The following is a 13748-nucleotide window of genomic DNA, read 5'->3' as shown; positions in this document are numbered from 1 at the left end:
CTCACACCTTTCATCTACCAGTATTATTTGCCAGCATTATCACAGTGTTGCTGGCAGTCAGTCAGAGCTTGGTGAAGGTGCATTTTTCAATGGGGCAGCACATCCCTCTCCCCAATCCCTTGTGTTTTCCTTCAATAAATCAGCTTTTGCTTTACACAATCTTAAAATGGTTGCTCCCTTCTGCAAGCAATGCTAAGTGTTATGAATTCTTTCAAGAAACACTGAGGGCAAATGCAGCATGGGTATAGAGTATCACTGACTCCAGTGATCAACTGGGGATCGATGTGGGGAACATGAAGGTGAGGAAACACTGGTGGATCATGAAAGGACAGAGCAGGTGGGTCCCAGGAAGGGACGACAGAGAAAACAGAATAAAAACAAGAGAGTTCAGAAAACAGATTTCACTGAACCCTGAGAAGTGGTGGGCAAGATCCCAGGGAGAGTTTAAGGGCAAAGCAGTTCAGGAGAACTGGCAGGTTTTTAGACTCTGTTAAGGTAAAAGTGCAAACTATGACAATAAATCTCAAGGATATGAAGACTAACAAGAAACCACTCTGGCAGAATCACAGGCTCTTCTGCAACTTTGCAATCCTCCAGCTAAAAATAAAAGGAAGAGCATAAGAACACAGGGTCATAGTCAGAAAGGTCAAGGCAAAAAGAATCCAATATAAACTAGCAAAGGACATAGAAAAGGGCTAACAAGAACTTTCCCTATAATGATCTAAAGAGTAAGGGGAAGACCAAGAAAAAAAGCTTGTCCAATGCACAAGCAAAGAGTGTTCCATGTTTCTCTGATGACAAGAAACCTGTTTGCACTCTTTCTTCTGCCTTCTCCTGATGGCAATGGGAAGAACCCAGATTGGAAAAGGAAGAGGACAGCTTAGAGCTGTTTAATCTAAGTGAAATGTTTGCAATAGGATAGTTTGCCCTGTCCTAGAGCGTGCTGGATGAGTTGGCTGACAGCATCAGAGGCACTAGCAACGAGTTGAAAGCTTGTGAGGAGTACTTAAACTGATTTAAAACAGACCCCTGTGTCCTTGATGCAGACTCAGGAGTTCAACACAGTGTCTTCTGCACTGTGGGGGGTAACAGAGCAAACCATCTGTTTCTTGTCCTCCAAAGAAGCTGCCACATCATAAACCTGCATCATTGACCTCTTGGTGAGCTCTCCAACAGCAGAGGCAGGGAAGCACAAGCCAGCAGTCACACTGGTATGGCAGGTTTGGTATCTGCCAGGGAGAAGGAAGATGTCCAGTGCAGAGTCACGGTACATTGTTCACCCCTCTTTGAGGGTGTTTGGATGCTGGCTCCACCCATGGTTCAGGGCCAAAAAGTGTCAGTCATGACCAGCCAACTGCAATGATATCCAAGTCAGGGAAAGCAGCTGAACTACAGCATTTCTTGCCAAAGTAAGGAAGAAAAAGCAAACAGGCTCCTTGGTCTTTTTCTCAGCAATCCTGGGAGAGCTGCAGTGGTTATGCAGTTGGAAACATTGGCAGACTCTACAAATGTCAAAAGCCTGAAAGAAGAGATCAAGAGAGAAAAAGAATCACAGCAGTCTTATCTGCAACTGAGTGTACAGAGCTGCAGGATGAGACCAGCAAGGCAGAAAACCTGGATAAAAACATTTTGCCAACAGTAGATCAAAACTATTGCTTCATATGTCTCCAACAGCACAGATGGTAACTGCTAATAAGGTAACAGACTTACCCTACCCAGCCACCACTGCCTGCAATGCTACATTTAGTCTCACATGATTAACAGTCTGCAAGGTGTGGTAGGTTCCAAAGCTGAATCTGACCAGCAGAGCTCACAGCCACTCAAAGGCTGCAGCAGCCCAAGAAAAGGACCTGAAAAAGCAATCCAAGTGAAGAAGGCTTCTTTTCAGCAGCAATTCTGGTTTGTGGCAAGCTCAAGGTGTACAAAAAGCAAGCCTTGGGATAAGTCTTAAACTGAGCTTTAAGTCTTCCAACATGACAGAGGTCTGAGGAGACAAGAGAGTGCTGCAGTATGGAAGAATTCAACAACTGCAACCCATTTCACCTGCAAAAGGCAAGTAAATGAGAACGTTTTTCAGCACAGTCCCCTGGAAAGCTGTTTCTTTGCATTCAGGTTGTTACCATGAGCAAAATAAGCATTCTAACATTTGTTATCATTAGGGCTACTGTTTCCAGGATTCCCCTTAAAAGTGACAAACGACAGTTAGAGGGTGATGAGTTAGAGGCACACAGAATGCATCTCACGGTGCTTTATCCCAATTACTGCATTTCCCAGCTTACACTTGCATGGCTCCCCTGACTCAGCCCCATACACCAGACACAGGCTGCTGCTGCTGCTCAGAAATACTGAGCTGGGTCATTTTGAAGAGGAATGGTGTTAATGGTCTGCAGTGTAACACTGGGAACAAAATGCCTCATTATGACCATGATAATGTTTTCCATTTGCTGTTCATGATGTACCTTCTGCATAGGGACAATAACAAGCATGGCAACCTCCTTCCTACCACTATAGTCACCATGCAGATCTAAAGGCACCACTGACAGCCTACAGAAGGAAACAAGACATGAACAGTACACTTTTTTGTCCCAGTGATTAGATTACTCTGAAGAAAAGCAGTAAAAATGCACAGAGAGTGGCATGTTTAATGTGCAAGCCAGGGTATAATGAAAACCCATCCAGAGCATCAATTAACATTTTGGAATAGACTCCCAAATGCAAAGTTAACAGGATGACCAGTATCTAACACCTACACTTAACATGGGAGACAGCTTCAAAGTGCTGTCAAAGTTACAGCAGTCCTTTTGCACTGACACCAGCATTTAAATATTCTCATGAAAAAGTTGCATTATTAAGACTTAAAGACAATGAAAGACAGAGTGGTACTCAGAAATTTGCCTGGTTTTGCATGGCAATATTGGGATGCTGGACACACAGGCTTAGGGATGGGTTGAGTGTTATGGGCAGCCAGCTCCTGGGGAAGGCAAAACACCAAAGGAAGTGCAGCCCCCATGGTTTGAATTACCTAGCAAAGGAGAAGGCAAAAGAATAACCTCCACATCTTCCCACTCAGTACACTTTCATGTCACTGCTTTTATTTCTGCTGAGCCTCTCAGTCTCTCATCCATCCCATCCTGCACTCCCCCAGCCCAGCAAATGCCTCCCTTGGAAGCCCAGTCATTTTGGTGAGTGAGCAGTGCTGGAGCAGCTCAGGGTTCAGATCCAGGCAAACTCATTTCTTTTAGAGAATTGACACCAGTGTAATTCCTCTGAGAAAAGGGGTCATTTCACTGACTAAAATGGCAAGTAATTTATTAGCTATTGGTTTAAGAAGGCAACAGTTACCATCATCACTTTTCACTCACTGAGAATGCTGCTGAATTGGTGGGAGTGAAGGTACCTTAAGAAAAATGGTCCCATTTCAAACCCAAGATACATCTCTTAGCATCTTGGTGGCTTTGCACAACATGAGCCAGTTCATGTTCTCCAGAGCACCAGTAGCCATAGGGAATCTCAGTGATCTCCTGAGGGAACCAAATCTCTACCAAGTGCTCAGCTCAGGTGTCAGTGGGAATTGGAGAGCAGCAGATGGAAAGGTGTCTGTCTTCAGCCTCCCTGATTCCTCCGTCCACTGCTCCCCAGCTATTCTGAACTTGCTGAGGCTCAAGAGCTGGTTGCGTGGGACACAACTCTAGTGGAGGTGGCACTGGGGAGCCCTCAGATCCTCTTCAGCCACCCATCCAACTGACCTCCTACCATCCCTGACCCACAGGCTCCACAGCTCTCAGAAGGGGAGAAGTACAAGCAGGAGAAATGCTGCTCCCTTCCAAACCCTCCCTCCTTCAATTTCTAAGTGAAAAGGGTACACAAGTAACACTGCCCTGGGTTTGAGGAAGACTGGGACAGAGTAGAACATAGACCCTATTCCAAAGCAAAACTGGCTCAGGATTTTACCTCCAGCAGAAGACACATTTGTTGGCACAGGCCAGGCTCGGTGTGGCCTCCATGCAGCGGTGGCTCTCAATGCCATAAAACGTGTGCTTGTAGCAGCCTCCTCGGCCTCGAAGCATCGACTACCAGCAGAGACAGACACAAAGAAACAGCAAGAGAGTTAAAAACACACCATTTGTAACCAAATTTGAGTGCAATAGCTTAAAGTCTGCTCCCTGAGTGTATCTGCAGTAACTTGAGTGTTCAAAGTCAGCTGTGACAGCCTCTGCGAGCGAGGTCAGGGCTGCAGAGCGGCTCTGAGCAGTGACATGCAGACTGCTGTAAGGAATTCCCAGCACACAGACCAGGAGAGGGTGTGACTGTTTATATAAATCCTCACAGAAAAATAAACCTTAGAGAAAAAAGGCATTTATGATGTAAAGTTTGCAACTCTTAGAGGAGGGAAAACTCCCCATCACCAGTAACTCATTTGCAGCACGACAGCGTAACAGCAGCTTTCTGAGGCTCCCCACTGAATCAGGCCACAAAAGAAAGCAGGTGAAACCATTTAAGCTGCAAGAAATATTATTGTAAAAGCTCACTAAAGAGTAATGAGGATCAATTTCAAGGCTGCCCTCCACAGAACACTCAATTCTTTCCATTTGTCTAGTAGACTGTATCTTCTAGCACTAAATTAAATAAATACCCTGACCTCAGAAACCCTCATTGACACCAGTCAGCAGCTCCTGCAGGATGCTGTGCTCTCCTCCACAGCAGAGCCACACAGCAGCCCTCCTCTGGGACTTAACTCCTGTTCAGCATGCAAGGTGCTTGGGCAAAGCTTGTCTTTCATTAGCTCAGTTCAATAATAATAAATTAGAGAGAATATTGACTATTCTCAAGAGAAAACTTTTAAATATGACACAGTAGCTGTTAATCTACTTCCCTCTACCTGGAGAGTCCTGGTGATTCAAAAAGAGAGTCTCCACTGAGCAATAGGGAAAGAATACACAGGTTACCCTTGGCATACACACAGTCTGGTTATACAGTTGGATTATTAAACAAAATGGTTTAACTCTACCCATTCCTCAAGCAACAGAGATTCCACATGGAGAGTCACAAACTCTAGGAGAGCCAAGTTATAGTTTGAATTTCACAAGACAGGCAAATCAACAGACTCTTCCTAAAACTGTCAGGGTTTATGCTCTTTTGCAGAATATGTCAGAACACGATCATTTTGATCTGAGATAGCACTCTGAAACTTTACTTAACACTAATCCTTCTACCCTGCTCCTGCTTTCTGCTGATAAACATCTCAAACAAGCCTCCTGAACATATTCAGACACTGGTATGAATCTGAATCAAAGCCACTGCCTGTAACCAGTTTCAGCTCTATTTATTAGAACACTTTACATTCAATTCCTGCTTAAGCTAAAAATAGCATGGTCCTATCTAAGCACACAGAGCTGCTATTTATTTTATGAAATGGCTTTACAGTGCTGCTTGAAATTCTGGTTCTTGAATAAAAATAGGTTCTCTGGCTTTCTCTCTGTCACAGCATTGACAAAGTTTGACAAGTTTCATCTTTAAACATTTCATGGCATTTTCTGACACTAAAAACAACAGAACAGAGAAATATTTGTAAGAGTGAACAGCAGAAGCATCAGCAGGACCAGTCTTCCAAACATTCATGACAATACAGCACTGGGCTCTTCAAACCCCTCAGGAGAACAGGTCTTTTATTGAAACAGCTCATTGATTCCAGGCACTGCAGTAAGAAAGCCTTGCTGCAGCACCCACTTTGGTGATTGCCCATTCAAAGAGCTCTTTTCAAAATAAACAGAGTTAATCATGCAGCAGAAAAAAAAGAGCTGGGAGACCAAAGAACTGACACTGCCATAGCACAAGAATTAGAGGTGTGCTGGCATTCTCATGGGGTGACAACTCCCATCAGTTCTCATCCCACAAATGCTGAAGGCTTTAGTACCACTGTTCTACCAAATGCACTCCCCAAACATGGAACAGCATAGATCAGCTTTTAACTTCTGAGCTTCTCAGGGACTTGCAATGCACAGCTGAAACAACAAACATTCTGAAGTGGCTGGAGCTTGTCCTCTCTGTCTCTGCTGGGAGTCTGCAAACTACTTGAAGTCCTGGCTTACACAGCCTACTGGACACAACCCTAGGGCTGGGAGGATGATTTCTCATCTGTATGTGTGTGTACACACACAGAGATATTATGCACAACTCTACACACACATCCCTCCTCACAGAGTGATTCCTAACAAGTCCTAGCACCACCCAGTGACCATCACCCCACTATCTACATCCACCTAGACAACTGCTGAAACCAGTGGAGAAGCACAGACTGTCACAGTCCAGGTCCAGCAGTCACAGAACCACAGGTTCAGGGGCCCCTCTGTGCCCATCTGAGGGTTGTGACAGACTTGGGTTATCTGTTTCAGAAGACTACACACCAGTGACATTACCTCCCCACATTTCCCTGCAGTGCTCTGCTCTTGCTGTACATTTCAGTAGGCAGGAGATATTTTAGCAGACAGTAGAATAACAGGAACAACAACAAAAAATGATGTTCCCAGCTCTTTGCCACAGTCACATTCTCACTCTTTGCAGTGGGATTTTAATAGCTTGAAATGAATCTTGGAAGATTCAATTTGGTTTTATGCAAGCAGTATCCCATTTTTAAGGGGCATTCCATCTGGAAATTGGAATACCTGAAAGTCTCTAGTTTGATGTGGGTTTTTTCCTGTGTTAGTTTATCAAGTGGAAAGGATGGCATACCTTTGTCCAGCGGCAGAGCTTCACCCCAGAATGGCCACCGATCAGTCTGTAGCCTGAAAACAAACACAGAAATCACAGTTCATTTTGAACCTGCAATAATCAGTACACAAAAAACATACTAACAGGTACACCAAATTTTTAGGCATCAGTCTCAAGGCTGCTCTTCCCAATTGGCCCAAAGGTGAGCAGCAAGATCTATGGGCCCACTCACAGCACCCTCCATTTGATTCTGAGAGCCCACACATCAGAGCTAAGGCCATGGTCACCCAAGGCACTTGGGCCACCTGGAGACAGTTGCTTGTCACAGCAGTTTTATTTATATTGCTCAGGCTTGTTTGAACCAACAAGGAGAGGGGCAGAATAGCTCTCCACATAACAGGATGGCAGACCAACAGGGCTACCCCAGTGATATGGACATCTCCCTGACACAAAGGGACAGCACATGGGAGGGAGCAGGATGAGGAACCAGAAGCATGTCCCTGGCCCTAGGCCATCACCCTACAACAGGCACTTCCCCAGAACCAAGGAGACCTAAAAACCACTGCTCCTTGGAAGGTCTGGCCAAGCCTGAAGAACATTTGATTCATAGTGAAGCTGGAAGGGCAGAGGAAGAGAACTGAAATGCATGGCTTAGCTTGAACCCCAACTTGACAGCTTCACCCATTTCCTCTCCACTGGCTGTGGTGGAGTCAGAGTGGGGGCCCTGCTCCTCCATGCCAAGATAGTTGGTTTCACATCACTTCCCTGTTCCCCAGCCAAGATCAACACAGTTTCATGTAAATGGATTGGTCCAGGAGGATTAATTCCACAAGGTTCATTAAGCACTAAGTACAATTACTACCCAAATTGCTTGAGTTGGTTACTTTCCTCTTTGAAAAACAGTGCTTAGAGACCAATATGTCTGAAGGATTAGAAGTCACTTCGAAATCAGCATAAAAAAGTAAGAGGGATTTGAGAAGCATCACTGTGTCATTCACACAGTAGCATTTGTGTGTCAGTGGCCTGGCTGTCCCCAGACCCAGTGTGTCTCAACTAATTGCTTTAAGCTGATGTTTCTATTAACACTTCCAAGAGAAAAATCAGATTTTAGGTATCAAGTGTCCTTCTTGCCAACCAGCATGGCCTTAACAGGTAAAAATAAGCCTCTGCTAAGCAGAAGAGCTGGCTTTCACCTCCTACAACAAAAAGCAGCACAGGTACCCTGCCCAGCTTGTGTGCCACCATGTGCCTCTTGCATGGCAAGATCCCAGCAGACTGCAACTGCATCCCAGAGTCTTCCACACCTCCAAGGACACCAGGCCAGCCAGGAACTACACTGATAGGTGATGCCACAACAGCTGCACCAGCTAAAAATGTTGGTTAGACACACATGGCTAACAAGGAATCATGCAGCACCTAGCTCGTGCTGATCCACCTACCCTGCCAGTTAAACCCAGCAGAGATCTGCACAATCTCCACTTCTTGACCTGAGGTCTGCTCCTGTCTCCTCACACCAGCTCTAACCTTGGTGAGACATTTGGACATACACAATTTTAGCCTGATGTGCTCACCAAGGTAACTCTCCAGGAGACTGTACAAACACTTGGGCCAGCACAGGGGACGTAGCTGTCAGGAGCAAGCAGTGGGGACCTCCTACTAGATGACAAAGTGGCTGATTACCAGATTAAATAAGGCTTTGGGGACTCCAACATCAGGCTGCTCCCTGAGCTCCCTCTCCAGCTCTGTGAGAATGGATAATATTCCAACATTTTCCTCCCTAAATGAATAAACCCCAAGACAGTAAGGAAGAAAGAATTGCTGCAAGCCAACAATCCTCAGTATTTCACATAGCAGATCATCCAATCCTCTCCTGGAGAGCATATCTGTGTAACCCTGACCAGCACTTCTGACATTGAACTGAAACTTCAAAGCCACATGCAATATGGAGGATACCTTTATCTAAGACTGGATGAGAACCAGAAGACATTGTGTCAACTCTGGCTGACACTTGTCAGAGGCACAGCCATGGACACACAACTGCATTTGCTTCATCACATCATCTCTCCCTCCCTGGGTCTATGTTGCCTATTTCTTCAGCATTTCTTTGCAAACAGGCTTGTCCAACAAGGTCTAACCTCAACTGAGGCCTCCCTGCACTGCTGGAATTTGTTGTTGCAGGATTTCTTCAGCAGCATTGAAAAGGTGCTGCACTCCCCTGCCTGTAATACAGCTTCTTTGCTGTTGTCAACCAGCACAGTCTCAGCCTTCTTTTTTCCATTTCTCAGTACAATTCTCCATATCAGAACTGCAGAGTGCCAGCTATCTCAACGTGGCAAAATGTCCAGAAGAAAACTCAAAGACATCTTCCAGTTCACATCTCTACAGCACCAAAAGCTTTCTGCAACAGAAGACTTTGAAAGTACAAAGCAATAGATTTCATTCTGAAAGAATGAAACAGATCAGTGGCTGAAAATCCCCAAAAGGTACAAGAAAGATGATGTAGCCATCCTCCTCCAAGAGTGCAGTCATCATAAGCATCTAAAAACCAACCTGATGTCACGCTGTGCTTCACAGACAGCTTTTCTTCCAATAAGAGTAATATACAGTTGACAAACCAGCGTGGTTCTGTCAAGCAATCTTCTTAAATAAAAGCCTTCTGGTTTGAAGCAATAGTTACATGTTAAAGCTGAAACTCGGTGCAGAAAGGGAAACTCCACACTAGGAGAACGTTTACAGGGGAAAAAAAAAAACCATCTCCAGCCTCCTGCTGTTCTGCAAAAGTGGAGTTCAAAAGAGCCAGAGCTGAAGGTCAGAGATACAGCAGTAATCCATCACCACCAGTTTAAGAGCCACCTTCAAAACTGTAACACAACTGTTGCACCTGAGTCACCACCCAAAAGAGAATTTCCTGACTAAAGCTAGAAAAATAAGAAAAAGCAAGAAATACCACTGGTGAAAGAAGGAAACTGTTCAAAATACATTCATGGTTCATATAAAGGTAGAAATAAGTGGAATCTGGGCAGGGCAGTTTCAGATTGCCCAAGCTTCGTAGGAGAAACATCCAATCTCATTCCTGACACTGTGTGTGGTTTAATGAGTTGCTCTTTTTCAGTCATTCAAGGCAATATCTTTCTCTCTATTTCCACTTGTATAACCTGTCCTCTTGTTTGGGGAGAGTGTCACATTATCAAGAAAGGACAGCAAGTTTTACTCATGTGTCAATATATCCTGTATTTTGTTCCAACTTAAGACAATTTCAAAGACCAATACTCTCCAAAGTCCTTCTAAAATGTAAATAAAAGAGGTGCACTTCAAATATAGATGCATTTATGCTTCTTTTCCTCCATTATACATGGGGTATTTTTACCAGTAACCCCACGAGGGAAGAATCAGACCTGCAAAATCAGGCTTTCACCATCAACTCTGTGCCTGATAAGCTGCTACATGTGTGCCAGCAAAGTAGTACAGCAGTGAGCTCACCACCAGCTCCTGGCAGCTCACTTACTGTGGGACTTCAGTGTCTTCTGCTTCCTGGATTCTTCCCCTTTAGCTGTGGATTTGCTGGTTATTTATAAAGACATTTTCAAAGGAACTCCAAGAAAGTTTAGTTGGCTTACCTGTGCCTAGTTTTGCTTCTTGTACTCATTCTGCTTACCAAGAATCATTTGCTATTTTGCAAACTAATTTTTAATCTTCCTATGGCCAGTCTCTGAATTCTGTGGTACCTTTGGGGACTGCATCGGTGTCACTACTCCCTGAGCCAGCTGCGAGCTGCTGGTGCCACCTGGAGTTGAATGGCTGCATCAAGCACTAGAGATGCGTGCAAGCATTTCAGCACACAGCCTGCAGCTACATTCAGCAGCACCAACCTCTGTGTAACGTCTTTGCACAGTGGATCTCGTTTCCAAAGGCTGGACACACAAAAAGTTCAGCACAGTGAACCAGGTTGAGGTGGTCAGGAGAGCTCAGAGCTGCAGACTCTGGAAACTTCAGCAAAAGCTGCCAAGTACTTTTACCAACCTAATCTCAAATAAGGTTGGTGAGCACTTGAAAAGCCCAGTCTTCAATATTTTTCTCTTTATTACCCATACACACTGAAAAAACATAGATCAAAACATATCTTTGTCAACTATGAAGTCCAAGCATGAAAGTGAGCAGTTACTGAAACAGCCCATACTACTGCAGACACAAGCAGTCTGCTAATACTCCTTGCCTCTGGATACAAGTAAAACAGGGGTATCCTGGACACCTGGTGCTAAGATGTAGGCTTGCTTAACCAGTAAATACCAACCAATCCAGCTGGATTGCAGCAAAATTCTTCCTGTGGTAGCAGAGACACCACAGACTAATTAATGCAATGTAAGTGGAGTTGGTCTTTGGGTATCATTAATCTTTTCCTGTCCTGTGGCCTACCATAAAGGAGCTTTATTCCATAGTGCCACAGTAGAAATGCCCATGTCAGAAACAGTGTGAGCAGCCTAAGAAACCCAGGCCCACAGAATTTCCTAAGCAAGCAATCAGCTCTTCAAGGTCTTGAGCCTGTTTTTCCTCTGTTTTACTCTTGCATATTCAAGAGGAACACAAAGACAACCCGAAGCACTGCTAAATACAACTGTACCTTGGTAGGGATGATGAAACTGGCTGCTACTGTGCTACATCATGTTCGACCTCCAAACATTTCAAGAAGTCAGCTGCAGTAAAACCATGATTCTCCCAGCTGCCAGCCTTTGCTTTTGTATTCAGCACAGCAATTTGCTTGGCTTCCAGTTTGACCATGACTATCAATAAAACATTTGGCAAATTGAAGAGCAGTTAAGACTAAGGATGGTTAACGAACCAAACACAGCACAGGTCTTTGTGCTATTGCTGTATTGGCTTTATAGCAGCAGGAAAGTGTAAAAGATAGTCAATGTTTTGTACTTTGAAAATAAGCACAGCTGATGCAGGGAACACTGAAGGAAACCCTATGGATTCACAGTGGGGTTTTGAGTCACCTTTGCTATTAAAACAACAGCTGAAGACTCCCTCTAAAGCTAAAGGAGAATTTAAATGCACTTCCTGAAAGGCAAACTTCAGCAGGTACAAAATCCTCCCAGTATCCAGGCCAAGCAAGACACCTTTCACTCCAACAGGGATTGTTTCAAGAACCTACAAGCAACTGGAGAAAAACCACACAGACCTGTTAGGCTTTATCTCCCAATCACCACAGGAAACATTAACATGAAAAGTTAGCTTCTATTTTCAGTTTATTTCATGCCATCTACTTAAGCAGATGAAATTGCTAAAGCATTAACACTGCAAATCTAACACACAAAACCTCAACTGCCTCCCTCTCTTCCACTTTATTTGTTACTGAGGCATTAAATAGTTTGTGCTATATTCATATTCTATGCAAGACTCAGGGTCTTCTCACAATAGAAGGTTGGCTGCAACTTTAACTGATCACTACAGAGCATCTTTTATAGAGGTATTTGCAGTCAGGCAACTTCAAGGGCTAATGCCTGTGCAGCCCAATAGGTGAGCTAGTGTTGAGCTGAAATTGAGCACCAGTACTAAAATCAAACCATTGGTTAAGTAAAATTCAATTTACCTACAGGAAGGTAAATTTATCTGACTGAAATTAAAAGGAGTGAGCACTTCAGTGATGTCAAGAGATACTATTCAAAGGCAAAGTTATGTTATGCAACTAGCATTTAAAAGAACAGCTGCTGTCTCCTGAATCCCTAATACTGGGTTTTCCTTCTCTTGGGCTAACTACACCCTCAGGGATAATCTTGAAAAGACACAGAACCTACAGCCAAAGCAACCAGTGGTTGCTAAATAAATCATCTTATCTTTTGACTACATTGCACTCATTCTTTTGGAGGCAATGGTGCTGAGGGAAGGAAGGAGTTGTATTTTTATAGCCACGTGAGCCTGTCTTGATGTGTCATTTGGAGTTATGACATGTGAATAAAGAAAGCAAGCTTCTCTCCACTGTTGAGTAGCCATTAAAGAATTAGGTAAGCAGCAGAGGAAAGGAGGGGAGAGTTGTGCCAGCAAGAGGCAGATTTAACTGTAAGGAGCCAGGCTTCTCTCAGTCATGTCCAATGACAGGACAAGGGGCAATGGGTCCAAGCTGCAACAGAAGAGGTTCCAAAGCAACACAAGGAAGAATTTCTTTCCTGTTCAGGTGAGGGAACTCCTTCCTTTTCTGGAAAAAGTGTCAGTAACAAAATCTAAGATTGAAACTGAAGTAAAAGTAGAGCACTGAGATGTAAAACAGATCCAAAGCTGATCTTTAAACATGCTGTGAGAAACCTACACCGCAGGAGCTACAGCCATGAGGGACCCTCTGATGCTGCTCCAGCAGATACACTCAAGACCATGAACTTTGATACACTCTCCACGCATGACAGTATGTATCATGCCAAGACACACAATCCAGCTTCAGATTCTTCCCCAGCAACAATTAGGGACAAACAGTCCCTGCCTCATCTCTGTCCTCCCTCTGGTTAAAGCCTACCTCAACCGAGGGTGCAGAGCAGCCTCTTTAACATAGAGCAGTCTTTCACTTGCTTTGCCAACTAAGACTTCAAAGCCTGGTTCAGCATCTGGTCTCTGCAGAACCTCACCTTGTTTTGTGAGTGCTTCTCTCAGAGCTGGGGTTATCATTTCTCTCTTTTCACTCTCCTCCTTCCTCCCACTGTTCTCTCCAGTCAGGCTCATTCCAGCATCTCCTTCCTCAAGCTCACGTTCTCTCTGTTTGAAGACAGCAAAGTACAACCATTTAGATCCAAGCATGACATCTCAAACACCGTGGCATGGCTCAGCCAGACCTGCTAAACTTCAAATGCAAGAGACCACAGATGAATTCTTGCATTCCTGCACTTCATCCCTCTTCCCATCAGACTCTGAGCCTTCAGTAATTTAACACAGTAAATTAAACAAAAGAAACCCACATCACACCACAACAGTTCTAGTAATACAGCAATAAGATTCTCTAGGACATTTTAAGAAACCAGGTGTTTGAATCTCATGAGGACACTCCAGGATTTAAG

General features: G+C 44.2%; 1 protein-coding gene across 11 annotated transcripts in view; it reads right to left on the bottom strand.

Annotated features, from left to right (window-relative positions):
* Nucleotides 1–13748, bottom strand: part of TYW1B (tRNA-yW synthesizing protein 1 homolog B) — an 82618-nt gene that overhangs the window by 55057 nt on the left and 13813 nt on the right. For 10 of the 11 annotated variants that reach the window (XM_062012267.1, XM_062012268.1, XM_062012264.1 and 7 more), the window contains 3 exons: nt 13323–13449; nt 6730–6782; nt 3952–4070 (listed from right to left, as the gene is read on the bottom strand). In XM_062012267.1, the coding sequence (XP_061868251.1) occupies nt 3952–4070; nt 6730–6782; nt 13323–13449 (299 nt within the window). The remainder of the gene's footprint in view (nt 1–3951; nt 4071–6729; nt 6783–13322; nt 13450–13748) is intronic. The other variant, XM_062012275.1, reaches the window with a different exon arrangement.

Source organism: Colius striatus, chromosome 20 (assembly GCF_028858725.1).
Source record: "Colius striatus isolate bColStr4 chromosome 20, bColStr4.1.hap1, whole genome shotgun sequence".
NCBI classification, from domain to species: domain Eukaryota; kingdom Metazoa; phylum Chordata; class Aves; order Coliiformes; family Coliidae; genus Colius; species Colius striatus.
The sequence above is the reverse complement of the archived record's forward strand: the minus strand, read 5'-3'. Positions and strand labels throughout refer to the sequence as shown.